The 25633-nt window shown below is 45.9% G+C and overlaps 1 protein-coding gene across 1 annotated transcript in view; it reads left to right on the forward strand.

The window, feature by feature from the left end:
* Positions 1 to 25633, forward strand: part of DNAH9 (dynein axonemal heavy chain 9) — a 335073-nt gene that overhangs the window by 97672 nt on the left and 211768 nt on the right. The window contains exons 25-28 of the mRNA XM_041771484.1: positions 519 to 758; positions 1087 to 1247; positions 13599 to 13755; positions 17368 to 17472. Coding sequence (XP_041627418.1) covers positions 519 to 758; positions 1087 to 1247; positions 13599 to 13755; positions 17368 to 17472 — 663 coding nt within the window. The remainder of the gene's footprint in view (positions 1 to 518; positions 759 to 1086; positions 1248 to 13598; positions 13756 to 17367; positions 17473 to 25633) is intronic.

Raw genomic sequence — 25633 nt, forward strand, 5'->3', positions numbered from 1 at the left:
GGTTTTAAGAACCAAAAAATTGATGTAGCAAAAGTGTTATGGACAAGCAAAAAATATGCTACAAGTGATCATCAGTGGCTCACAAAGCTAGAACACTCGGATCACAAGAAGTCCAAGAAGAACAAAACAGAGACCAAGAGCTGTTGAGATGTTCAGTCAATGTATTGTTGACCTCCAAAGCACAGGAAAGGTGCTTTGCCTGGGGAGTAAAAAATTGAAAGATCAGCATAGCAATTTCTAAAACCAAGTGACATTGACCAAAGTGACTCTGGTTGTTTTCATACAAGCGATTCATTTTTTTCAAGAGTAGAAAGTGCTTTCCCCACTTGGAACCACTTCACATCTCCAAGGAGATAGAAGCAAGTGGCTCACTTAGTCAATGCTGGTGGAAGAGGGAGAGAGGCAGCTTATGTCACCCATACAATTACATTCTGATTCTCGCCGTGTGATGGATAAGTGAGCTGGTTTTGGAGACGGGTCCTGGTGATGGCTTTACAAAGTGACTCTTGTTGCCACAGGTGGCCCTGACCTGCACTCAGATCTGGTGGACCACAGAGGTGGGCATTGCCTTTGCCAGGCTGGAGGAAGGCTACGAGAACGCCATGAAGGACTATTTCAAGAAGCAAGTGGCCCAGCTCAAAACCCTTATCACCATGCTAATTGGGCACCTCTCCAAAGGGGACCGGCAAAAGATCATGACCATATGCACTATTGATGTGCATGCCCGGGATGTGGTGGCCAAGATGATTGCTCAGAAGGTGAGTCCCAAACACGCAGGAATGTCCCTCTTTGTGGGCAGCTACACCATGAATGATGGGATAAGGGAAAAGCTCATTACAGCTCAAGTGTGGGGGTCCCACACGCTGCACTGGCCAGAGAGCTGGGAGAGAGAGTCATGGTGGCTGCGCCCAGAGAATGAGTTGTAATCAGAGCAGCTTTCTGATTACACCATGCTGTGGTGGGTGCAGCATCTACTCTTGACTAGTAGACAACACACAGCTTGTCGAGAGCCCCGTGTGTCTTGTGGCCAATCCCTTCTGGACAGGGTTTCACACCCACCACCCCTACTCTGCATTCTCTCTTTAGGTGGACAGTGCTCAGTCCTTCCTCTGGCTGTCCCAGCTGCGGCATCGTTGGGATGATGAGGCCAAACACTGCTTTGCCAACATCTGTGATGCACAGTTTCTCTACTGCTATGAGTACCTGGGAAATACGCCTCGCCTGGTGATCACGCCTCTGACAGACAGGTGAACACGAGTGTCAGCCCCTCGCAGAGAACCCAACTGTGGTCTGGCTCAGGCCATTCAGGGTCAAGGCCACTGTCATTTGCTACTTGTCCACAGAGCTGTCAGCGGGGAGGAGGGCAGATCACACAAAACATGTAAAAATAAAACTGAAAAGATGTAGGGCAGGGCCCTTCTTAGAATGAACCCCAGAGCAAATCAGCAGACTGTGATTTTTTTTTTGAGGATTTACTAGGGAGTCATATAAACTTGGATTTTCATATCAGCTCTAAATGCGTACCAGCTCTTCAACTTTGAAAAACTTGACCTAATTCTTCTTAATTTTCTCATCTGTGGAATGGAGATAGTAACTCACACCTCGCATGGGGTTTGTAAGGACAAAAGACAATAATGCTCATAAGGAGTTCAATATATAGTAAGTGCTCCATAAATGATCCTATTACTATTTTCCTATCAATTGACTGGCACATTTACTGAGCAGCTCTTACTCTGGGAGTCAGATAAAAGCCAGGTAGTCCCTGCTGTGAAAGAGTGTACAATTTTTGGAGAACCATAGCCTCTGTCATTCATATTAATTTACAAATGAATTTGTACCAGTCACTGAACTGGCCATGGGGCATGCAAAGGTGATTAAAACATTTCCTGCCCTTCGGCTCTAATTCCAGTGAGGGAAATAAGACATCTGTAGATAAAAATTTAAATAGCACAAGGGGGAAAACTCTCAGGGCTATAGTGCAAAATAGGGCTCAAAGCCATTTGCTGTAGATTTCCAAGCAAATGACTTAGCCATGAGTGCTCCAAGCACCAGGGATCCTGCCCAACACGGGAAGAAGAGAACTGGAAATATACCTGGGAACGGGTGGTATCTGATCTGGACCTGGAAGGAAGTGTAGGATCGCAGCAGCCTTTCAGTAGGTTGTAGAATGGCTGCCAGGGCGTCCGTGAACTTGTACAGAAATCTGTGAGCCTGTCACTGTCTCTGGTGTGAGGATCTACCAGCATCCATTACTTGTTACTGTGGTCTAGGATCCCCAGAAGCTACAGAGCTGCTGCTAAGCATTCTGGAAAATGGAATTTTACGTGCAAAGGAGAATCTGAGACCTGTTCCTGGAAGGGGGGTACACTCTTGACTTAGGGGGTATGTAGCTGGTCATAAGCCTGGGAAAGTGGGTAAAAGTCAGACTATAAAGTGTGCAGCGTACCTTTTTTCTTCAGTAAGTAGTGATAAACCCTTGAAAACTTTTCATTGGAGGAGTAAAACGATGAAAACTGTATTTTATGGAGATTTATCTGACAGCACAGCTTGGGCAAAGGAGAGAGAGGACAGGATATTTTAATTCTGTTGAGATTTCTGTAAATTCTACTAACAGTGCATCCCCTTTCCCTTATAATTCCATTGAGCACTAAATCCCTTCTTCTCTGAAATGAGTTGCATACCTGAATGGCTGGCTCACTCTAAACGAGTGACTTGCAGGGACACCTGGGTGGCTCAGTGGTTGAGTGTCTGCTTTTGGCTCAGGTTGTGATCCTGGGGTCCTGGGATTCAGTTCCACATCGGGATCTCCACAGGGAGCCTGCTTCTGTCTCTGCCTGTGTCCCTGCCTCTCTCTGTGTCTCTCATTAATAAATAAATAAAATATTTTTAAAAATGAGTGACTTGTAGATAGCAAAGACATTGTCACAAATTGTAATGGTCAGAATGGCTACATAGAATTGGTGCCAGCTTCTATTTAATTTTCTCTGGCCTGTTTTAAGTGTTGCCACCTACATCCTGGTCTGATCCTCGGATGTGTTTCCAAGGAACAGTGAGTGGAATAACGGTGCTCATGAAATGAATTTGGGATGTGGGAAAATCCCAGCATCATCTAGAGAGGGAAACTTCATGATTCATTTCTCCCCCCCAAACCCCATGCTGTTCATTTCTTTCATTCGTTTTCCCGCCAGTCTGGAATGAGACCCCCTCAAACCTTTCCATGGTAACTCTTGCATTTGTCTTTTGTGTGTGTATGGGAGCCTGCAGAGGTCACATCACTGTCTCCAGTCAGTGCACTTGGACTAAAATCTGAATTCACCACAGGACCTAGCAACTCCTGCCAATCACCCGACACCTTTGCCCCAGCACCCCAGCCCCACTGGCCACCTCTCTGTTCCTTAATCCCCTTAAATTAGAGCCTTCTACACATGAGGTTCCCTCTGCCTGGAATGCCTTCCTCATGCTCACCGTTCCATTGTCACCTTCTCATCTTTCATTCTGTCCTCAGTTCCGAGGACACCTGCCGTGACCGCTCTCTCTAAAATCCAGCCTCACCCACACCACACATGCACTCGCAATAAACCAGATGGCTCCCTCTGTTTACTTTCTTCCTAACATTTCCCGCATTCTGCAAAGCCCTTGCTTGCTTGCTTGTTGGCTGTATCCCCTCTGGAATAGAAGCTCTTTGCAGTCAAGGAGCTTTGTCTGCCTTGTTTGTTGCTGTATCACCAGCACCTCGTAGACCTTCTGTTGAATGAATGAGTAGTTGTTGAATATTGAAGACCCAGATGGTGAGAACAGACAGAATCAAAGAGAAGGTTGACTCAGAAGAGGGATCCACACAGGCCCCGGTGCTGTGGCTCCCAAAGAAGGAGGAACAGCATCTCTGTCTTCTGCTCTGACCTAGGGACCAACACCCCTCTCTGTCCCAGCTCAGGGAAAAAGGTAGATGACGTCTGTTCAGAGGGAGATGCTATTTTCTCTGCTGCTGGTACAGTGTTGGCAACTACATCCTGGGGTGAGGGGGATTGGGCATCTTAGACTAAGTTAGTTGTACTTGGCCTTCATGTGGATCAGTCCATTAGAGGCACTCATTCAGTGTGGATCAAAGGAAAAGTTTTCCTCAAGCTTCATTCAGAGTTGACCCTCTCCTGTGTCTTTGTCTTCACAGTGAATCTCAGTGAGACACCTTCCCTGCATAGCTAGAAGCTCCGTCCGGTCCAGGATTCTCTTTGGCAGTGAATTTTTCTGCCAGCCTTGGAATATAAGCTAATAGTTTGGGAATTTATATTGCTTACAACAGAAGAATGAAGTTATTATACATTTGAGCATTTTGATTAACGTCCACCCCTTATCCTAGACTATGTGGTCCATGGTAACGTTGACTTTGATCTGCTCACTGCTCTACCCTGAGGGACCCAGCTCCATGTTGGGTACATGATAGACATCCAAGAATTTCACTCCTTGGACAAATTCAGTGAAATGATTTCTGAGACTGAGTATGTGCCCTAGCTTCCCTGTACCTGTCAGAGTATACTTCCTTCCTTTCCAAGGATATATTAGACGTTATCATTCCAAGTGATAAAAAGTGCAAGACTTTCCATTTCCCTGGGTTGTCACACCCACCCAAGGGTCAAAAACGATAATTGCCTTGTTTAGACTTAGAAGTCTCCAGTACACTAATGCCAGACACCTTCTAGAGAGGGAGAGGGTAAAGCTTTGACAAGGAATTATTTCGGAAACAGGAATTTATCACCCCTCCTAGGCAACGATGCTAGTAAGAACTAGAAAGGAAGATTTACTGCAAATAATGGTGAATGCTATATAGACCTTGACCTCATTTTGCGCTTTAGATGCTTTTCTGACAAAGTGGTATGTAGTGAATATTTATATGTAAAATTCCATTTTCTCATTGACTTCCATTATTATCTCAAGAACTGTTTTGCCCAGAAAAAGAAAAAATTGGCCTTAGCACAGAAAATCACATTTTAAAGAGCATTCAGCCTTTGCTGGTGTGTAGCATAAGTACATTTAATTCTCTCCTGCCAGAGGAATTAATCAAATGGACAATTGATCCATACAACCTTTGCACATTCATTAAAAGCATCCCTGCATTACAGTACATCCGACTGATTATGCCTATTTCTTTGGAATTTCCCACTGCCTGGATAGGACCTGAATATATAAGTGGGTACAATGGCCCCACTGCTGTCGCAGGACTTTGGCACAGCCCTAAGCTGAAAAATTAAATGGAAATGCTTTTTCAGGCTGAACAAAAGCAATTCACATAAGTGGTTTCTCAACCTTTGGATGACCTCCTCCGCCTCAACTCCCCTTCCCTCACCTTCACACCCAGCCGCCCCTTTCAGCCCTGTGCTGTGCTAAGTAAGGTTCTAATCAACCACTTATTGAGTTTGAGTACCTCCTAATTTCTCAGGAACTACTGCAGGCAGGTGAGGTATAATTGACCCAAGAGTCTTTGAAGGTGATTTGCCAGACAAAGGCATGGCTAGCAAAAGTCCTACGCTTTCTAAGTTTTTATCTGCAAGTTGTTGTTTTTTTTTTTTAAGATTTTATTTATTTATTCATGAGAGACATAGACAGGCAGAGACACACAGGCAGAGGGAGAAGCAGGCTCCCTGCAGGGAGCCTAATGTGGGACTCGATCCTGGGACTCCGGGATCACGTCCTGAGCTGAAGGCAGATGCTCAACCACTGAGCCGCCCAGGCATCCCTTATCTGCAATTTTTATTGGAAAACTTAGTACTCTGTAAACAAAGACCATAAAGTCAGGCAGAGATAACCATTGTTAATATCTGGTCTGTTTCCTTCTGCCTGTAGATTTGGACAAAATGCAATCGCCATCCTATACTTTATGTAAAATACAATATATTGCTTTTTTAAATATATAATATTGTATCACATGCATATTCTCTAAACATTCTTCTGAAACACTCTAAGAGCTGACCTACCTCCTCTTTACAAGTATCCCATCATTTATGTTCCATACCCTATTACAAAATGTTTCAGTCACACCTGAGCTTTGACTATTAAAAATGAATCTGTGGTGAACTTGCTTATAAATAATTTGTTCCTGTATTTCTCATTATTTCCCCAGGAGAGATTCCAGGAGGCAGGATAATTAGATGACACATACTTTAAAATTATTCTTGAAACAAATATTGTTCCCAAGCTCACTAGCAATTTATGAGAATGTTCATCTCACAACATCCTCACCAGCATTAAGTATTGTTGTTAAAAATATTAATTTTATGAGTCAGAGTGGTATCTCACTTGGACTTGGATGTCCTTAATTACAGGCTTGAGCATTTTTATGTGTGTATTAGTTATTAGATTATCCTCTCCTGTGAATTATTTATAACTGTCATGCACATTTTATGTTTAGAAAAAGCCCCTGCCATTTCAAGATAGGCTTAATATTCACCTATATCTTATTTTGTTTTATTTTTCCCTTTAACCTTTTAACATTCTTTGGTAAATTTTTTGACTAGTGAGTAGGGTGAATGTCTTTACCAAAACATTTTTGGTTACAAGTGCTAGAAGCCAAACCCAAACTAACATAAACAGAAGGAAGACCTATTTGAGTCTAGCTTGCTCTGTGTAGCAGTTCTGGGGCCCAGACAGGGAGTTACCAACAATGGAATGTTCTCCAGTAATGGCTTTGCTTTCTTTGGAGTGTTGACTTCTTTCTTGCATGGGTTTTCTTTGGATGGTTGCAAGAGCAGTCTCCACACCCATGACTCTGCGACTCCTGGTCCAAGAGGAAGAGAGACCTTCCCTCTTTCTCAGCACCACAGGTCTGATTCCTTCAAGGGCCTCTGATGATCCCGTTTGGGTCCTGTGCCCATCTTGGAGCAACCAGTAGCAACCATTACTGCAACCAGTGAGCTTGATTTTTTTAAATATTTTATTTATTTATTCAGGAGACACACACACACACACACACACACACACATACACAGAGAGAGAGACAGAGACAGAGACAGAGACACAGGCAGAGGGAGGAGCAGGCTCCATGCAAGGAACCCGACGTGGGACTCGATCTCGGGTCTCTAGGATCACGCCCTGGGCTGAAGGCGGTGCTAAACTGCTGAGCCACCCAGGTGCCCCTGTTGCTTTTTATTTCTGAATAATAATATCCCTTTTTATAGGTAGGACACATTTTGTTTATTCAGGCACCCATCGATAGGCACTTAGGTTATTTCCAATTTCGGGCTATTATAAATAATGCTGCTGTGAACAAGTCTTTGTGTCGATGTGAGTTTTTGTTTCTCTTGGGCACATACCCAGGAGGGGAATTTCTGGGTGGTATAGGAGTTTTATGGTTAACTTTCTGGGAAATTGCCAAATTGTTTTCCAAAGTGGCTGAATCATTTCACACCCCCACTTAGCAGAGTATGAGGGTTCTTATTCTCCACAGCCTCAAGAATTTTGTTATTGTCTGTCTCATATATTATAACCATTGAGTGGGTGTGAGGTAATATCTCCTCTGAGTTTTAATTGGCATTTCCCTAATAATGATGTTGAGCATCTTTTCATTTGCTCCTTGGCCATTTGCAGATCTCCTCATAATCCTCTTCACATCTTTTGCCTACTGTTTGATTGATCTCTTTGTCACCTCACTGAGTTGTAAGAATCCTTTGTGTCTTCTGGTGATGTTGCACACGTTTGCAAGTATTGTATCCCAGTCTCCTGCTTACCTCTTCTCTTTCTTAATGGTGTCTTTCGAAGAGCAGAAGTTTGTAATTTTGATGAGGTTCAACCTGTCAATCTTTATGCACCATGCTATAGATATTACAGCTAAGAAATCTTTGCTTAATATCACCATATCTTTTTTTAATCTCTTTTCACTCATGTATAGGAGAAAATGGATTTTAACAAATTTATCTCCTATTCTGCCCATTGACTGCCCTCTGTTAAAAATCCTAGAATTTTAGTCTTGATGTTCCTGTTTCCTAAGGCACTTCTGTAATGTCCAATAATATTTGAGATATACACACAATATGAAGCATTATTATAACTACTCAGGTTTTGTAACTAGGCATGCTATTACTTTCCTGTAAGATTTATGTATTTATTTTTATTTTTAAAAAGATTTTATTTATTCATGAGAGACACACACACACACACACAGAGAAACAGAGACATAGGCAGAGGGAGAAGCAGGCTCCACACGGGGAGCCCGATATGGAACTCGATCCACAGGACTCCAGCATCATGCCCTGAGCTGGAAGGCAGATGCTTAACCACTGAGCCACCCAGGCATCCCTATGTATTTATTTTAGATAGGGGTAGGGCAGAGGGAGAGAGAAAGAATCCTCAAACAGACTCCCCACTGAGCTCAGAGCCCGACACGGGGCTCTATCCCACGACCCATGAGGCCATGACTTGAGCTGACATCAAGAGTTGGATGCTTAACCAACTGAGCCACCCAGGCTCCCTGGTATGCTTTTATTTTTGCTAAAGAGATCATATGTCAGCCATTGCTCTCAGTTCTTTTGTTGTGTTTTGAGAACGATATTTACCACCTAGTGTGAGCAAAGAGAAAGGTGAGCACTAGGTGAAGCAGGATCGCACAACCAAGTGGCATAAGGAACAGATCTTAGAATCGGGGGACATCGTTCAAAATTTAAATATTAAAATGTTATAAGAGTGGCAGATTTGTTTTAGGTTAATGCTGAGGACAGTTGTCTTCTATTGATATTGTTTCTCACTTTGAGCAGTTACGGCTATTGAACCATGTGGTAGGTAGAGTTCTAAGAATGTGGTCCCCAGTGACCTTTTCACTTGTGTGATCACTTCCCCTTTGAGTCTGGGTGAAAACCACAAATATGCTGGTAGCGTTCCCATGGTAACGTTTTGCTTTATGGCAAGAGGGAAATTATTCAGATGGACCCAAGGTAATCATATGAGACCTTGAAAGTAGGGCTTTCTCCTGGCTGAGGACAGAAGAGGAGAGCAGAGAGATTTGAAGCATGAGAAAAAATTGGCATGCCATTGTTGATTTTAAAGGTGGGGGAACCATATGCAAAGATGGTAGAGGGGTCTCTAGGAATTGAGCCAAACCCCTGGCCAATAGGAACCAACAAAGACCTCAGTCTTGCAACTGGTAGGAACCTAATTAAGCCAAGACCTCCAGTGAGCTAGGGAGCAGATTCTTCCCCAGAGTGTCCAGACAGGAGTCCGGCCAACTAATAGCCTTGCTTTTGGTCTTGTGAGACCTTCTGTGGAGGGGCCACCGGGACTTGTGACCTACAACAGTGAGGTCCTAAAGGAGTGTTATTTTAAGCCACTCAGTTTATGCTGATTTCTTAGAAAGCAGTGGAAAGTGAAGACAAACCAACTATGATTTCACCAGCTCTAAGATTAGTCAGACCACATTTCTGGGATGGCAACAGGCTATTTATAGCAGAAATCAAGAAGCATGGGCTTTGATGTTTTCTTTAATCTGCCAAATGAACAACCATATCGAAAACGAAAAGCTACATTTCATATGTTTGTTACTTTAGAAAATATTACCTTAAACCTAGATTGGCTTTCTCTTTTCAAGGCACCTTCGTATCTTTTGTCTCATCTTATCTGTACAAAAGCCTGCCAGGGAAGATAAGAATAAGACCTATAGAAGTCATTTGCCCAAAGAGAACAAGGCTGCCTTCAGCTTGTGATATTAGGAAAGCCTTTCAAACAATTACAACCAGCCCACGGTGGAAGGAACTGACTTCTAGAATAAGAAAATCCTGTCCCTCTGGAGATGAAGACTACATAATCCTCTTGGAAGGAATTTTTTTAAGATTTTAAAAATTTATTTGTTTGTGAGAGACACAGAGAGAGAAGCAGAGACATAGGCAGAAGGAGAAGCAGGCTCCCTGCAGGGACTCTGATGCAGGACTCGATCCAAGATCTGGGATCACACCCTGAGTTGAAGGCAGACGCTTCAACCACTGAGCCACCCAGGCATCCCCTCTTGGAAGGATTTGATGGGAGAGAGCCTGACTTGGTGAAGAGGCCAGACCTCTGAGGTCTGTCCTGACACCAAAGGGCTTGTGGTTCCCACCAGACTAAATTGATCCGGATCCATGTTGGAGGCCAGTTGGCCAGGCAAGAACCCCTCTGAAAGGAGTCCTTGGTCATTCTCACAATGGCTATCGGTCTGAAGCAGCAAACATACTAAATTTCTTGGTTCAAAGACTACATGATGGATGCCAGTGACACCTTTTATAAGGCACCAAGGTTCACTACCCTGGTCGAGTTGCACAACACTTTGTAGAGGTGATGTTTTTAATTCTCCAACTCCAGAGTCCTTGCCTTGGCCCACGATAGCATGAGCCACCCTCCTCTGTGCAAACAGGTGCAGAGTTAAATAGCTGGCTTGATGTTTATAGAGACGGACAAGCTGGCAAGACCCCAGATGGAATTTTAGAGCAGGAGCCTGGACTGAGACAGCCTAAGGCCTGGGACAGCCTGCTGACCAGTGGCCCAGACATCAGGGAAACTCCCATGTAGAAGAGGGAAACCAAGCTACAGCGCCACTACCCCTGCCTTAGTTATTTAGAACACCTTAGCCCACTTTCTTTCCTGAGCCTTAGGCTTCCCATCCTTAAAACAAGGGTGTTAGTTAATCTCAGAAATCCCTTCTAGCTCTACAGTTATGTTCTTATGGAAAGAAAAATGTTTTTGGGGGGTTTGTTTGTTTGTTTTTCGCAGTCCCCCTCTCACCTCTGAGTCCTCCTGGAGATAATTGTGAGCTCAGTAGAGGCCAAAAAGGAGATCGACACCCAGTTCCAAGGATTTCTTTTCAGAGAATCTCTTTTTAATTAATTAGTTAATTAATTATTTTTATTGGAGTTCAATTTGCCAACATTTAACATAATACCCAGTGCTTATCCCGCCAAGTGCCCCCCTCAGTGCCCATCACCCACTCACCCCAACCCCCGCCCACCTCCCTTCCCACTACCCCTTGTTCATTTCCCAGAGTTAGGAGCCTCTCATGTTTTGTCACCCTCATTGATATTTTCACTCATCCTTTCCAGAGATTCTTGGGTCTTCTGTGAGAATTCTGTTCCTGTGAAACTCTGTGCTTCTGGACTCCCAGATTCCTTGAGAGTCCCACAGCTCCAGAGAGAAGCAGCCTGGGATTGCCCTCCGGCTGGCAGAGAAGGCAGCATGGGACAAGAAGGGGTGGGAGAGAGTGGGAAGGAGAGCTGGCTGGGGGTCGGAGTTCCACCAGTCTTCTTGCCTTTCCTCCTGGGAGCTATGGGGCTGCAGCAGGCCCCAGAGAGTTCTAGAAGAAACCTGAGGCTGGGAGAGTGGAAGAAACTAGGGCCAGTCTGGAGCCAGAACTCAGCCCACGAGGGCAGCTATGGCTAAAGCTGCATGCAGACCTCTGTGAAGATCTAGCTGGAGATGTTTGAGAGAGGAGAGAAACATTTCCAAATGGTAACAATGACTGAGCTTTCGCCCTTTGTCCTGACTGTCGTAGCTTTGTGGTCCATGCCCCAGGTCAGCAACTCTAATGTGAGCTTAGTCCACAGGGAAAAGTGAGGCACCGGGGGCCTGGGCTGGGGGGATCCCAGTTCCCCAGCGGTTAAATACACCAGTGCCTCCCCTCAAGAGCCGAGGCAGTACATTCCCTTACACAGGCAAAGTCCAGGCGGAAGAGCAACTCTGCACACCTGTTCTCTCCACCTGGGGCACCTGCCTTCCTGGGTTTCACACACAAAGGCTGAAATATGTACAGGAATTTTGCACTCAATTAAAGGAGAATTCTGGGACTCACTTCAAGTCTTTTCAAACCCATTTTGGTTCTAGTGGAGATATAATCACCAACTTGCATGCAGGGTGTTAGTCTGGGGTTTCGGGTCCTCGCAGGCCAGCCTGCAGGTGGAGAGCCTGTGCATTAATTTGCAAGGTATTAAAAAGCTAGGCCAGTGGCACATTTTTAGTGGCTTTCCTGAAGTATAATTTTTGTGCCTTATAGCTCACTGGTCACAAGTGTGCACTTCAGGGGCACCCGGCTGGCTCCATTGGTGGTGTGTGCAACTCTTGATGTTGGGATTATGAGTTTGAGCCCACACTGGGTGTAGAAATAATGTAAAAATATAATCTTAAAACAAGGGTACAATTCAATGACCTTTAGTAATTTAGTAATAGAGTTGTGCAACCGTCACCAACACCCAGTTTTAAACTTTGCCAGCACCCGTTCTGTGGTCAATCTCATATCCTTTTCCCAAGCAGCCTCTGATCCACTGTATGTCTCTGTATTTTCCAGATATGTCATAAATGAAATGATCCAATATGTGACATTTAGCGTGTGACCTCTTTGGCTTTAGTGTAATGCCTCTAAGGTTCTCCCTTCTTGTAACATGTTTGTGCGCTTCATTCCTTTATATTGTTAAATAATATTCTGCACAGGTACATCACATAGTTGTTTATCCATTCACCATTGGATATTTGGGTTGTTTCTGGTTTCTTGGCATTAAGAATATTGCTGCTAGGAACATTCCTGTGTTAAGTCTTTGTCTGAAAATAAATGCTCATTTCCTCTGGGTAAAGTCCTGGAAGGGGAATTAGTGACTCATATGGAAAGCTTTACGTTATTAAAAAAAAAAAAAGATTTATTTCTTTTAGAGAGAGAATACACATGCATGGGCAGGGGGAGGAGCAGAGGGGAGAATCCCAAGCAGGCTCCCCACTGACCTGGAAACCCGATGTGGGGCTCGACCCCATGACCCTGAGATCATAACCTGAGCAGAAAAATCAAGAGTCAGACGCCCAACCAACTGAGCCACCCAGGCACCCTGGTAAGCTTTACTCTTTAAGAAACCACCAAACTGTCTTCCGAGGTAGCTGTATACCATATTCATCCCCATCAGCAGTGGGTGAGTTTCCGACCTTTTTTACTTCCTCACCACCACTTATTCTGGTCTGTCCTTTTGACATCATGGTATCTCATTGTGGATTTAATTCACATTTCCCTAATGACCAGTGGTCTTGAGCATCTTTTTATGTGCTTATAACCCAAAGGCACATTTCCAACTAAATAGAAATGCAAGTCCTTTTTAAAAAGTACCAGAAATAAGGGGCGCCTGGGTGGCCCAGTTGGTTGAGATTCTGACCCTTGGTTTTGGCTCAGGTCCTGATTTCAGGGTCTTGGTATCAAGGAGGGTGGGGGTTTCACCATATGTCTTGGGGAGCTGGGGTGCACAAACACTCAGAACACAGCATGGGCACGTGAAAATAGCTCTCCACAAAGGTACCTTAGGGCACTAGGGCTGGAGAGATGGCAGAGACGGGCAGTGAGCTAGAAAAGTCAGCAGGGGCGAGATCAGAAGGGGCCTGGCAGAGAGCCAGCAATGCCCCTGAAAGGGAGCATTGTGATTAGATGAACCTTCTGAGAGTTCTCCCCGTAGCACTGTGGGAGAGAGACGGGAGTGGGGACCCTGGTTTTCCTTTACAGGAGCTGTCAGGTCCCCCATGGCCTGGAACCTGAGCTCTGTCTCCCCAGGACCCAGCAGGGCCAGAGTCCTTGGTCAGACCACGTGGAATCCTGGGAATGATCTATGCACTCCTGTGTTTGACAGATGCTACATCACCCTCACCCAGTCTCTGCACCTGACCATGAGTGGAGCTCCAGCAGGACCTGCAGGCACAGGCAAAACAGAAACCACCAAGGACCTGGGCCGAGCGCTGGGTGTCATGGTGTATGTGTTCAACTGCTCCGAGCAGATGGACTACAAGGTATGGCCTCAGCTGGAGGAGGAGTTAGGAACTGGGTGGCAGCACACACTGGGGACCAGGTTCATCCATGCCATCCTGGCCCAGCCCAGAGGCCCAGGCACAGAGGTCTCTGCTCGGTCGGTCCGAGGAGACCTGAGGCTTTGATCCCTGGAGCACGTTGACCTCACTGTAGATGAGTTTCCACCAGTGAGTGTTGTAACCACTGATGGGTTACTTCACTTTGGGAGCTTCTTTTAGTCACCTGTAAAATGAGGAGGCTGAGCATGTATCCAAAGGCTGACATTCTCTGTTTGACCTAGAACCACAGAAAGGTTCCCAAGTGGCTAACATGAAATCTTCCCATAAAAGTCATATTTGTGCTTTTCTGGAAAAGTAGGCATTTTCCCAATATTTCTACAAAGACAAAATATCCTCCAAGGGCAGGTGTGACTTCTGAAGGCAGACTAGATTAACCTCCACTCCTAACAAGTGACGCCCACAAAGGACAAGTGCAAGGCCAATGTTCTTCATCCAGGCGCTCACCATTTTTTACTTTTTAAATGTATTCCAGGTTCTGTGTCATAGAGAAAAGCAAGAGAAACAAGAAGCCCATAGGTCACTTCTTAGCTAGCAATGTTCTGCTAGATGTCATATAAATTCTTTTTTTTAAGTGTAATAAGATTTTCTCACTTTTTCATTATTTTTATTTTGTTCTATTGTATTATTTTGGTGAACTATCTTAAGTCCCTTTTGAAATAGGATGACATGTAAATAAATTTAGAGTGGGGGAAAAGATAAAACCATAGCATTAAGTAGATTAAATATTTATATCTATAAATCATGGTATATTGGGTACAAAATAAATTTAATTTAAAAATAATTTTAGAGACTACGAGCTAACCTATAGAACTCTAAATGAGATTCATCTGCTGTAACTTTAATAATTTCTCTTGTACAGAAAATTTTGCTGTGCAAAGAGTTGCAGAAATCTCAAACACTGTGTTTGCTTATAGCCAGCAAACAAAATGAGGATTCAGACGCCAGACAGCTGTCTTCCCCGTATTCTACACAGTCTAAATTTTATCATGGTTGCTTTTATTGATGAACACATTAAAGTACTACTTCTCAAAAAAAAAAAATAGGGCACCTGGGTGGCTTACTCAATTAAGCATCTGACTCTTGATTTCAGCTCAAGCCATGATCTCAGGTTGCGGGATCCAGGCCAGAGTCAGGCTTAATGGTGGGTGTGGAGCTTACTTAAGATTCTCTCTCTGCCTCTACGCCCCCCTCATTTGGGCATGTGCATGCACGTGCACGCTCTCTTTCTCTTAAAAAAAATTAATATTTCTCTTTAAGTTAGCCTAAAAGAAGAAAGTATTTTTTTTCCTACAAACTCAACCTTCAAGGATTAAGTTTCTAGATTTTTCTATAGTTGAGCAAAGGCAGCATTGCTGACTAAGGATATTCTCCCCAGAAGGACATTCTGGAGGATGCACTCATTTAGATGGAGAAGACCTGGTGTATTGATTGAAGATAATCAGGATTTCTTCAAAGTTAGGCCTGGCATGCAAAACAGAAATAGATGAATTGGCCCCATGGTGAGGGAGTCACCAAGGCCATCTTATTCGATTCTTTCAAAACTTACGAATGAACCCCAATCCCCCATCGATTCCTCTGAGGGTATAGGATGAACAGAGGGGTCTATCCGTATTTTGTCTGGACTGTGCAAAGCTTTGGCTCAGCCTAGTGAAGACACAGATCAGAACAAGAACAATAGAGAAAACTATAGCATGAATAGAGGAATCCATTAATTCAGGGAACTTAATGAAAGGTAGGGCTTATCCTTCCTTCCTTTCCCAGGCCAGCTTAGGTGATGTTAGATTGGTTCTCCTAAAACGTTCATTGAATCATTCTTTCCTCTGCTCCAAGCCTCCATGGACCTTCACAGTCTCTTCTAATAATTCAAGGCTTTTTATAACAACGACCTCCTTTTATACTTCACCTTCCCAGCCCAAATGATGCCTTTATTTTTTCTCTAGACATATGATTTTGCTCATCCTTTGCCTGCAATATTTACTTCCCTTACCCCCTTCCATTCTACCTATACAGATACTAATAAGCCAACATCCACAGTGTATGTTCTGAAGGTATCATACAGTCCTGTGAGATACCAGCACGTCTGATCTTTTAGAATTCTATTCCTGTCTTCTGTCCCTGACACAAATGTTCACCAGCGTGCATCCTGGGAAAACCAGGAGCCACATAAGGAAAATGAAAAATCCTGGCCATAAAACATTGACCGAATTTTGTTGTTCAGGACTCTTCCTTCCTCCCCTTAAAGTTCTAATAGATGTTGGGGCACCTGGGTGGTTCAGTGGTTGAGTGTCTGCCTTCAACTCAGGGTGTGATCCTGGATCCTGGGGTCCTAGGATCAAGTCCCACATTGGGCTCCCCGCAGCGAGCCTGCTTCTCCCTCTGCCTGTGTCTCTCTCTGCCTCTCTCTCTCTGTGTCTCTCATGAATAAATAAAACCTTTTTTAAAAAGAGTTCTAATAGATTTTGTAAATTAGCAAAAGAGGGTTATAGGATGTGGTGTTTCCTGAACTTCATCGGCCCAAATGCCATCTCTTCAAGGAACATCTACTGTCTCCCAGATTTGGCATCTTGTGAAATAAACATTGGGAGTCAATGTCGTAATACTGTCTGAAATTCATCCCTTTGGCAACACTGCTTGCTAGCGAGTGCTCTCCTTTGCTCCTCTCTGAACGCCCTAACATCTGTGTCTTTTACTCTATCCACTGGAACTCCTGCTCATGGAGCGATTGACCTGCTGTCTGGATGCCTTCTCTCTACAGCCCAGCTAGGAGTTCTTAGACTGAGTCCTGTGTCTAACGCACAAGCTGTGCACACACCTGATGGGTAGCAAACACTCACTACAGAAATGAATGAGACTTTTCCACTTCCCCAGCACTCCAGCAATGTCTCCTTGCCAGTGACCCTGAGAGTGTCCCCCTGTCACCTTCCCCTCTGTATTTGCTCTGTGGTTTAGTTATTCACGTTGAACGCCCAGGCGGTTTTTATTTTTAGGACAGATATGCCATCTTCCCTTTGAAAATTCCTTTCTTGCTCTCATTTGAAAATATTTACCTGTCATTCACTTTCTGCAGATCTTATCATGTCCCCCGTCCATCTACAGCTTCCTATCACCCTGGGCGTTTGGGCACAGATCTGAAGATACAGACATAAACTTTTCTATCAGCGCATGCTGAATGCTGAATAGAAGGCTTTTGTGTGTGTGTGTGGTGGGGGGGGGTCTATGGTGCAAAAAAACAATATTTTATTCATGTCCTGCGATTTTGAAAGCTACAGAATCAAGAGTATCACAAGCCCAATGACATTTTAAAGGGATTTTGGTCCAAGTGTCTTGAAAAAGTTCTGTTTGATCCCATGACTTATGTTGGCACCCTCAGCCATCAAAAATGTGATTGCCCTTGAAATTTTAATAGGAGTTTTTCAAACCAGCGGTCGGTGGGAGACTGGAAGTATCTCTCACAAAAAGGATGGAAGCTGATTTCCATGTGTGATGATGAGCCCGGCACAGAGGGCCATTTAACCTTTATACATTTCATTGCAGTCTTGCGGCAACATCTACAAAGGCCTCGCTCAGACTGGTGCCTGGGGCTGTTTTGATGAGTTTAACAGAATCTCTGTGGAAGTCTTGTCGGTGGTAGCCATGCAGGTATGGGGGCCACAAGTTGGTGGGAGGCCTGTGATCATCTCCCCAAGCACTGTGGCAATCTACATCCTCTTGCTCTCAACCTCTGCTCGTCCACTTTTGTGTCTCCCTTCCCACTTGGACATCAAGCCCCTTCCTCTGTTCTTTAGAATTGGCCCCGGGGCAGGATATGGGGATCCCATGAGTCCCTACCAAGGTGAATCCATTCACTGGCTGTGGACTCCATTTCCTCCTCCGTGACCTGTCCCACCTGCTTCCTGTGGGCGAGGGGAGGATCAAGGCAGATAGCAGAGCCTGGCTTCTTGGAAAGGCCATGGACTTTGGAAAGGTCTTCCCTTTTGTAATCAAGCCTGGGAAAGCTGCTCTACTTCCTTTGGGCCAATTCATCTCATCATACAAAGGTAGGATCTCTCATGCAAAGGGTGGGAAATGACTTTACCATGTGATGATAAGCTCAGTAAAGTGAGGATCACAGGGTGAATGTTGCTGAAGGAAGGAAGTCATGTTTGGGTCACATTTACATAAACATGCCGCTTGTCTTCCAACTTCTCCAGAAAGCATCTCATCTATTGAGCACCTACAGCAGAGTGAGTGCTAAGCTCAAAACCAGGGTGAAGTGTCCCCGGTTGATTAGGGCAGATCCCTAACTTCATAAAACAACTTTAGTTCTTGAGACGGGCACAAGCACTCTTGAGGGCTTTAGAAGGGATGAGATTCCTGACTCACAGTACAGGGCAAAGCTGCTAGATATGCCATCTTGAAGCTAGACCTAAAAAATTAGATGGAGATGATCTGGATTAAGGGGAAGGGTCTTATAGACAGAGGAAGCAAGTGGAAAGAGGGATCCGTAGGGAAAAGTGAGCAAACCTCTGTTGAAAGTCTATTCTGTACCACCTCCCAAAGACCAGCTGAGGAAAGTCATTTGTCCAAGGACATGTTGGCAAGCAGTGAGGTTGAGCCTTGAACCCAGCACCCTCTCCCATACAACCAGGGACATGTATAGACACAGATACCGGTGTCTAAGGGATAAACTGCTAGAGAAGAAAACAAGGCCAGAGAGGCAGATGGGCTCTAATGTTGTGATGTGTGTTGTACCTACTTTGGGGGGCAGAGAGCCCCTGCATGTTTCTGAAGGGGAAATTGCCCTCTGCTTGGCAATGGTTTTAAAGAGGGGCTGAGCAGCGGGAAAGTCAGTGGCTGCAGGTTGTCAGGGGTCTTTCACAGGGGTCCCAACTGGGGCCACGGCCTCAGTGCGAGCCCCATGGCCTCCCCCAAGGCACCTCAATCACCCTGGTGAAGCACAGCCTTTGCCAGCACCCGTTCTGTGCTCCTTCCAGTAAACTGGGTGCCCCTCTTTCCCGCGGAGGAGCCTGTCATTTCAGAGCCCACCCACTCCACCACCTCAACAAGACAAAGCCAACATAAGGGCACCAAGCGGTGAAGGAAGCCATGTGGTGATGGCGCCTGGGATACTGGCATGACTGGTGCTCCCAGGTTGTGCCTGGGCTCCATGCGGCCTAAACATATAATTTTCCTCCTGTCATTTGCCTTTATTTCCAGAGCAGGATGTATACAGTACAGAAAAAGAAAAGCAGAGCTATGAGGGACTCCTCGCTTCCCCTAGGCTTTGGTTTAAAGCCTTCAGGCCCAAATGAAGGGCCAAGGCAAAATTTTAGCTCAACTGACATTTTTCTAAGGGTAAGGGCAGCAGAAGGGGGGAGGTGGGAGTTGCTGCAGATGGAGTGTGGTCCTCGGTGGGGAAACTGGCCAAAGGAGCATTCTTCCCCTCCCGCTGGCCTGTGCATACAGGGCAGGAGCTAGCCCTGTATCCACCACCCCCCAGCATGCTGTGGGTGGGGCCCGGTATCCACCACCCCCCAGCATGCTGTCCCCATGCAACATGCTGTATCTGTCCATGCAGGCTGGACTTGGAGCCGTGAGCAGGTGCTGAAGCCACCCCGAGGTGGAACAGTAGCAGAGCTCACACCATCTACCGATTCCATGGCTCACCTTCACCTCCACTTGGCACTGGGAGCCATAAGTGGCTGGGAGACTCTGCAGGGTCCCTTCACTTCGCCCTCCCCCCAAGGTAGTCAGGCTTTCCATTCCTTGTGATGGACAGCTGATTGGTGCTCTCATTCATGGATTCTTGTCTGGACTGCTTCTTGGTGAAGCCCTCACAAGTTGCAAAACTGTGGGTCCTTCTCTCATTCCCAATGGTGATGTATGGTTTTCCCTCTTTTGGATTATTTGATTTGATAGGAGTTGGTAGCAGCAGTAAATTGAATAGGTGGCCAGAACACTCCCTTGGAAACCTTTGACTAGCATGGTTCATGGGAGCTGATTGCGAGCGTTCAGTGCTCTCACATCAGTGGCTTAAAATCAGCAGTGATGGGAGCATTTTCCCAGCAGAAAGTGGCAAATCCTACAAATCAGGGGCATTTTGTTTTCCCAGTGAGCTGGTTCTTAAACATTTACTAGCACGCCTCTGCCTTGTCAGAATATGTCAGTGTTGCCAGATTTTTTGAATTTTAAAGAGAAGCTGAAAGTCCAGATTTTTATTTAAAAAACTCCAGGGCAGCCCGGGTGGCTCAGCGGTTTAGCGACGCCTTCACCCCAGGGTGTGATCCTGGAGACCCAGGATCGAGTCCCGCGTCGGGCTTCCTGCATGGGACCAGATTCTCCCTCTGCCTGTGTCTCTGCCCCTCTCTCTCTCTTCTCTCTCTCTCTCTCTCTCTCTCTATCTCATGAATAAATAAATAAAATCTTAAAAAAAAACTCCAGGTTTCTGAAAGTTGGCAACTCATTAAAAAACAAAATGAAAGGAAACAACTTGGGAACTGGACAAAAAAGCATGCCACTGACTGCTTCACCTCTGTGTGGTCACTTCATAACTTAGAAGAACCAGGATTAATGCCCCTTCCAGGTCTGTGTGAATTTGGGGAAAGAAGGTGTGGAGTAACACGAATAAAATACAGCTTTCTCAGAGTACTAATTCTAGGCCTAGGATGGTTCTGAGAGTCGGGACAGAAGCATAAGCTCTTTGTAGCCTCGGATATTGGGATTATAATTATAATTATATCTTGTACCTGGAGTTTCCTCCTTGTTTCTTCCACTGCAGATACCTGACAGTTCATATACCACCCATCTTTTCTACTTCTTGCCCACCATCTTCTGTTATTCTACATGCTATAAAGTCCTGCTCTTTCATCTCTGCTGTTAGGACTTTCTGCATCTTCTTTTCTGGCTACTGGCCCCAGATTGCAGAGGGCTTTTCTTGTCCTCACCAGCCAGGTTGCACTGCCATGACTGCCCTTGCTGAAATCCAGGACCACTTATGGTGGACCCAATACAGTGCTCAGTGCTGTGGGGTTGCCAAAGGGCCATTTCACGGTGTCCCTCCAAGGAGCCTGGGGAAGAGCCAGCAGGAAGCAGTGAGAGCCAACTAGGATCAGCATAGAGTTCATCTTGGGCTCCAGAGATTATAGGAGCAATCCCACATGCAACTGGGATCTTCAAAGAAATAGGTTCTTGTAGGGTGGGGTGAACCCTGCAAGGGGGTGGGGAAGTGGTCATGTGTGTAGGTCATGTCTGAAACCACACAGCCAGTGTTCAACTCTGGTTCTGCCACTTACCAGCTGTGTGACTTTGGGTGAGTCCATATCTCAAGTCCCACATCTGTAAAGAGGGTTAATAATAGTACCTACTAGATGCGGTTGTAATAATTATTTAATAAGTTAATACGTGTGGAACATTTAAAGACCTACAGCTAGTAGGCATGCAATAAATATTAGTCTCTATGATGATTGTGGTGGTGGTAATGGTGGTGATTGTGGTGGTGGTAGTGGTGGTGGTGGTGATGTTAGTGGTGATGGGGGTGGTAGTGCTGTTGGTTATATTGGTGGTGATAATGGTCATGATAATGATGATCATGGTGATGATGGTCATGGTGGTGATAATGATGGTATGAAAATAGTGGTAATAAGATGATGGTGATGGTGGCCATGATGATGATGGGGACCATGATGGTGGTGGTAATGATGATGGTCATGATGATGATGGTGGTGGTGGTTACTGTTATTATTACCTGAGCACTGCAGAACACAGGTTGAAGGGCAGTGGAAGACCAGGAGACATGGGGCAGGGAAAGAAGGTCCACACTCAGGTCTCACCACCCTCCTCAACACCCTTCACTCCTCAGCTGGCCCAACCTCAGACCATCTTCCCAAACTTAGTGTCTTAATTGATGAGGCAGTATTCAATAGCCATTGTCCCCAGTGCACAATAGATAAACAATGTGAATTCGCCTTATTTTGAAGCTGCCCAATAGGATGTCCTAGCAGGTTCTGCAAGGTCAGTTCCTTTTTGCTTCTGGAATTAAATGAAATAAATTCAACCCAGAATTCCCTGGTGCTTTCACACTCCAGGCTAGGAGCACACCCGTAGGAGAGATCGTCTCAAACAAGTGGTCTGACAATAGTCGGGGCAGAATCTGAGTCTGTTCCACTTAAAATCCTATACCCACCCAAGGAGAAAATTACACTTAATTATTCACACAGCCATCCAGGCTGGCATATTGGTTCCAAAGCCATACCAGCTGTGACTCTCCCTCGTCATCCCCTCTCCTCCTCTCGGCTCCTTGCCTGTCTGGGTTCCTCTCCCAGTAACTTCTACAAAAGTGCGTGTGCTCTGGGGTTCTTGCAGGTGGGTATTTTCGTGTCTCTGTCAGAGTGGTTGAGCAGAATTACATATACGATGGGAATAAGTGGGACAATTCCAAGAGCAATTACTCTGCTATTTTAAAGATGTATGAAGTACTACTTAGTCTTCCCCCCTCCCCCAGAATTTTGCCAATACCATTGCAATCAGCTCACTAGGCCTTTGGGCCCAAGGGCATGTGTCAGCAGGACATACTCCACCACCTTCTCCCTCCAGCCTCCCTGGCCAGGCATTTCTGCCATGTGCCTTCCTTCCCCATGGCACAAGGGTGCTGGGCCGAGGAGGAAGCAGCTAGAAGCAGCAGATCAGTTAGCAAGGTCTTGGGAGGTCACCATAGCAGTGTTCCAAGGACTCAGAGTGCCAAATGCTAGAGTCTCAGAACCAAGGGAGCTTCCCACGTAACACCCTTTATAGAGGAGCGTAAGGTCTAAGGTAAAAACACGGAAATTTTTTTTTTAATGTAAAAAGTGGTGAGTGGGTTGCATTTCCTGAAGGCAGCAGATTCCAATCTGCTTTTTGCAGAGAGCAGCATGGAGTGAGCCAGGCAGGATTTTAATAACACATGGCATTTGGGGGCAAAGTCTGGACCACAGAGTGGACTTACTTCCCTAGAACATAAGGGGATGGTTGGAGGGGCATGGAGGAAAAAGCTGAGTGGGTTCAGGTAGCTCAGAGCTAGCCGATGACCTCTTTAAAACCTATCACCTACAAGAAAGATGGTATGACTGTTACCCTTCATGAGTGTGTCTGATACAAGGCCCCAGCCTGGGTGGGAAGACGTAGGGCTGGAGCCCTCTGTGTTCACCAGTTTTCAGTCTTGGAAGAGAAAGGCCTCATTCTTAAGATACCCCATTGGGCTCTCATAGTCAGACAGGCACATGTGGCTTGTGCAGGATATGGGGCTGGCCTGAGATAGAGGTAAAACCTACCCACCCATCTAAAGCATCAGGCAGAAAGCGAGCTCCCTGAGAGAGGGATGATTAAGACTGTGGCGCTGGAAGGGCAAGTGAGCCCATCTGGCTAAGGGCCAGGGGAGGGTCCTGAAATGGGAAGGGGGCAGTCGGGTTTCTTGGCTGGGGCACTTAATGGGCCAGCAGCCTCAACTTCCCTGGGGAGCCTGTTAGAAATGCAGATCCAGACCCACCAGAGCCCTGCTGTGACAGTCTGCATTTCTGCACAATCCCCTGGGTTTCGTACTAAATTTAGGGACATGCTGCCCTTGGCTCCAGCTCCTCAACCCTGGTGACACAGTAGAAGTGCCCATAGCAATGCACAAACACACTGTCTCCACCCCCAAAGATTCTGGTTTCATTGGTCTGGGACAGGACCTAGGCATCAGGTTTGCTTTTGAAATGAAACACTTTTGTTTTGAAAGAACCACGTCCACGTGGTTCTCATGTCCAGCAAATGCTGAGAACTGGAGCTAAGAGGGGGACTGGCAAGTGAAGGAAACATCTGGAAGGCTGTGGGGCATGGGTTAGCCTGGGTTAGCAGGCCACAGAGACACATCCTCCTCCCCAGGGTAGGTGGGGCAGAGGGAGTGGAGGAAGCAGGTGTACTGAGGGGGTGGGGCCTATATGCAGCTCTGATGCGGACAGCTGGGCAGCAGCCAGGATGAGCAGAAACACAAGAATTAACTGGACCACAGTAGTTCTTGAACTGGGCAGATATCCAGATCTTACTAGTCAGGGCTTACTATAATCCCAGGGCTTACTAGTTCGCTGGACCCCACCCCAGAATTTCTGATTGGGTGATCCGATCTGGGGTGGGGTGGGGGGCTATGAATTTGCATGGGAATTCAGGAGGCCCCAGGGCCACAAGCCGTGGAATGGTGGACAAATCGGTTATACTTTCTTACCTTCAGTCTCCTCATTGGGAAAACATTCTGCAGACCATGGTTTTCGCAACTTTGGCATTTTCAATGCCTTGAGCCTGATAATTCCAGAAATTTCGCCCACTACTTGTGACAACAAAAATGTCCCCAGCTGTGGCCAGATGTTCCCTGGGGAGGGCAGGTGCACAGTCACCCCCAGGCAAGAACATCGGTTTCTACATAGCGTTTTGTGTTTGTTTGTTTTCTTTAGCGAGTGGCAAATACACTTTTCTTACTTCGTGGAAACATATGCCTCTAAATTATAACATGATTATTTTTAGAGTAAAACAAAATTCCCCTGAAAGGTATATATTCGATGAGGAGCCATGTGGCTGGCACAGTGTCCTGGTAAAAGGAGGTTTGGGGAAGTGGCTAATAAGAGCATGTGCTTTGGCACCAGATTGCCTGGTTGGTAACTTGGGTTGCCCCACTTACCAACTGTTAGACAGCTGGCAAGTTTCCTTTTTTTTTCTCTTGCAACTTTTTATTTTTAACAATTTTAGACTTATAGAAAAATTACAGAAATAGCATAGAGTCCCCACATACCCCTGTCGTAGCCTCCCTAAACCCGGCATCTTGCATAACTGCAGCACAGCTTCTTAACCGCCTCTGGCTCAGTTTCCCTATCTATAAAATGAGGAGGATCTGCCCATCTCGTACAGTTACTGAGAGGACTTCACAGGATGGGATGACTCACCTAAAATACTCAGAGAAGTGCCTGGTACATACCAAGTGGTCGGTAAACGTCAGTTACTCTTTTTCTTTTTGTTATTCCCTGTGGGTTTAAATCTTTTAAAGTGATGGGTTTTTAGCAGACAAATAATGGACCCCCTTGAGTGAAGAGTGGCCTGGCCCCTTTGGTATCCGTTTATGCCTACCTGTGTTTGAGAATCCCCCTTGCTGGGCTTGCGGTGTAATCCATGTGATCCCAGCCCACCTGCTTCTCCTGCCTCTTCCCAACATCCTGAAGGACCTCTGGACTTTACTGGGGCCTCCTGGACCCCACCCGCTGCATTGCTGTGACTCATCCCCATGGACCCTGATTGCCACTAAGGTGATGAGAAGGTGCCAGGCACACAGTCTTCTGTCCTGTCCCAGGAGAGCCCTGCTCACAGAGCCTGCTACTAGCACTGATGCCCCAGCGTTAACTGTGGCCTTGTATCTGCTCCATACTCTGCCTCAGGAGCACCCCCTACAGACTTTTACATGGAAGGACAGAGGCCTCAGATCCTACAGGAGGGAAGCAAAACGGTCCTGGACTCTGGCCTTCGCCCAAGGGTATCAAAGCAATCAGTAAATGGCAATGAAACTCCCTTCCCCACCCTATAAGACGGTGATGAGCGTTTGGTGTATTTTATAGATGGGAGGACTGGGACCATTGGGGAGAGCCCCTTCCTCACCACCCTCATAAGCTGGGGGGTGATGGGGAGGCAGGAGGTGCTGTGCGGGGCTGCCCTGTGAGCACCGCTGTGTGTGCCATGCTGAAGATCACCTCTGACACACAGCATTGCCATTCTCTATGCAGAAAAGAAATTTTAGTCTCTAACTCCATGAGCTCAAATGCATTTGGTC

This window comes from Vulpes lagopus, chromosome 10 (assembly GCF_018345385.1).
Source record: "Vulpes lagopus strain Blue_001 chromosome 10, ASM1834538v1, whole genome shotgun sequence".
Classification (NCBI taxonomy): Eukaryota; Metazoa; Chordata; class Mammalia; order Carnivora; family Canidae; genus Vulpes; species Vulpes lagopus.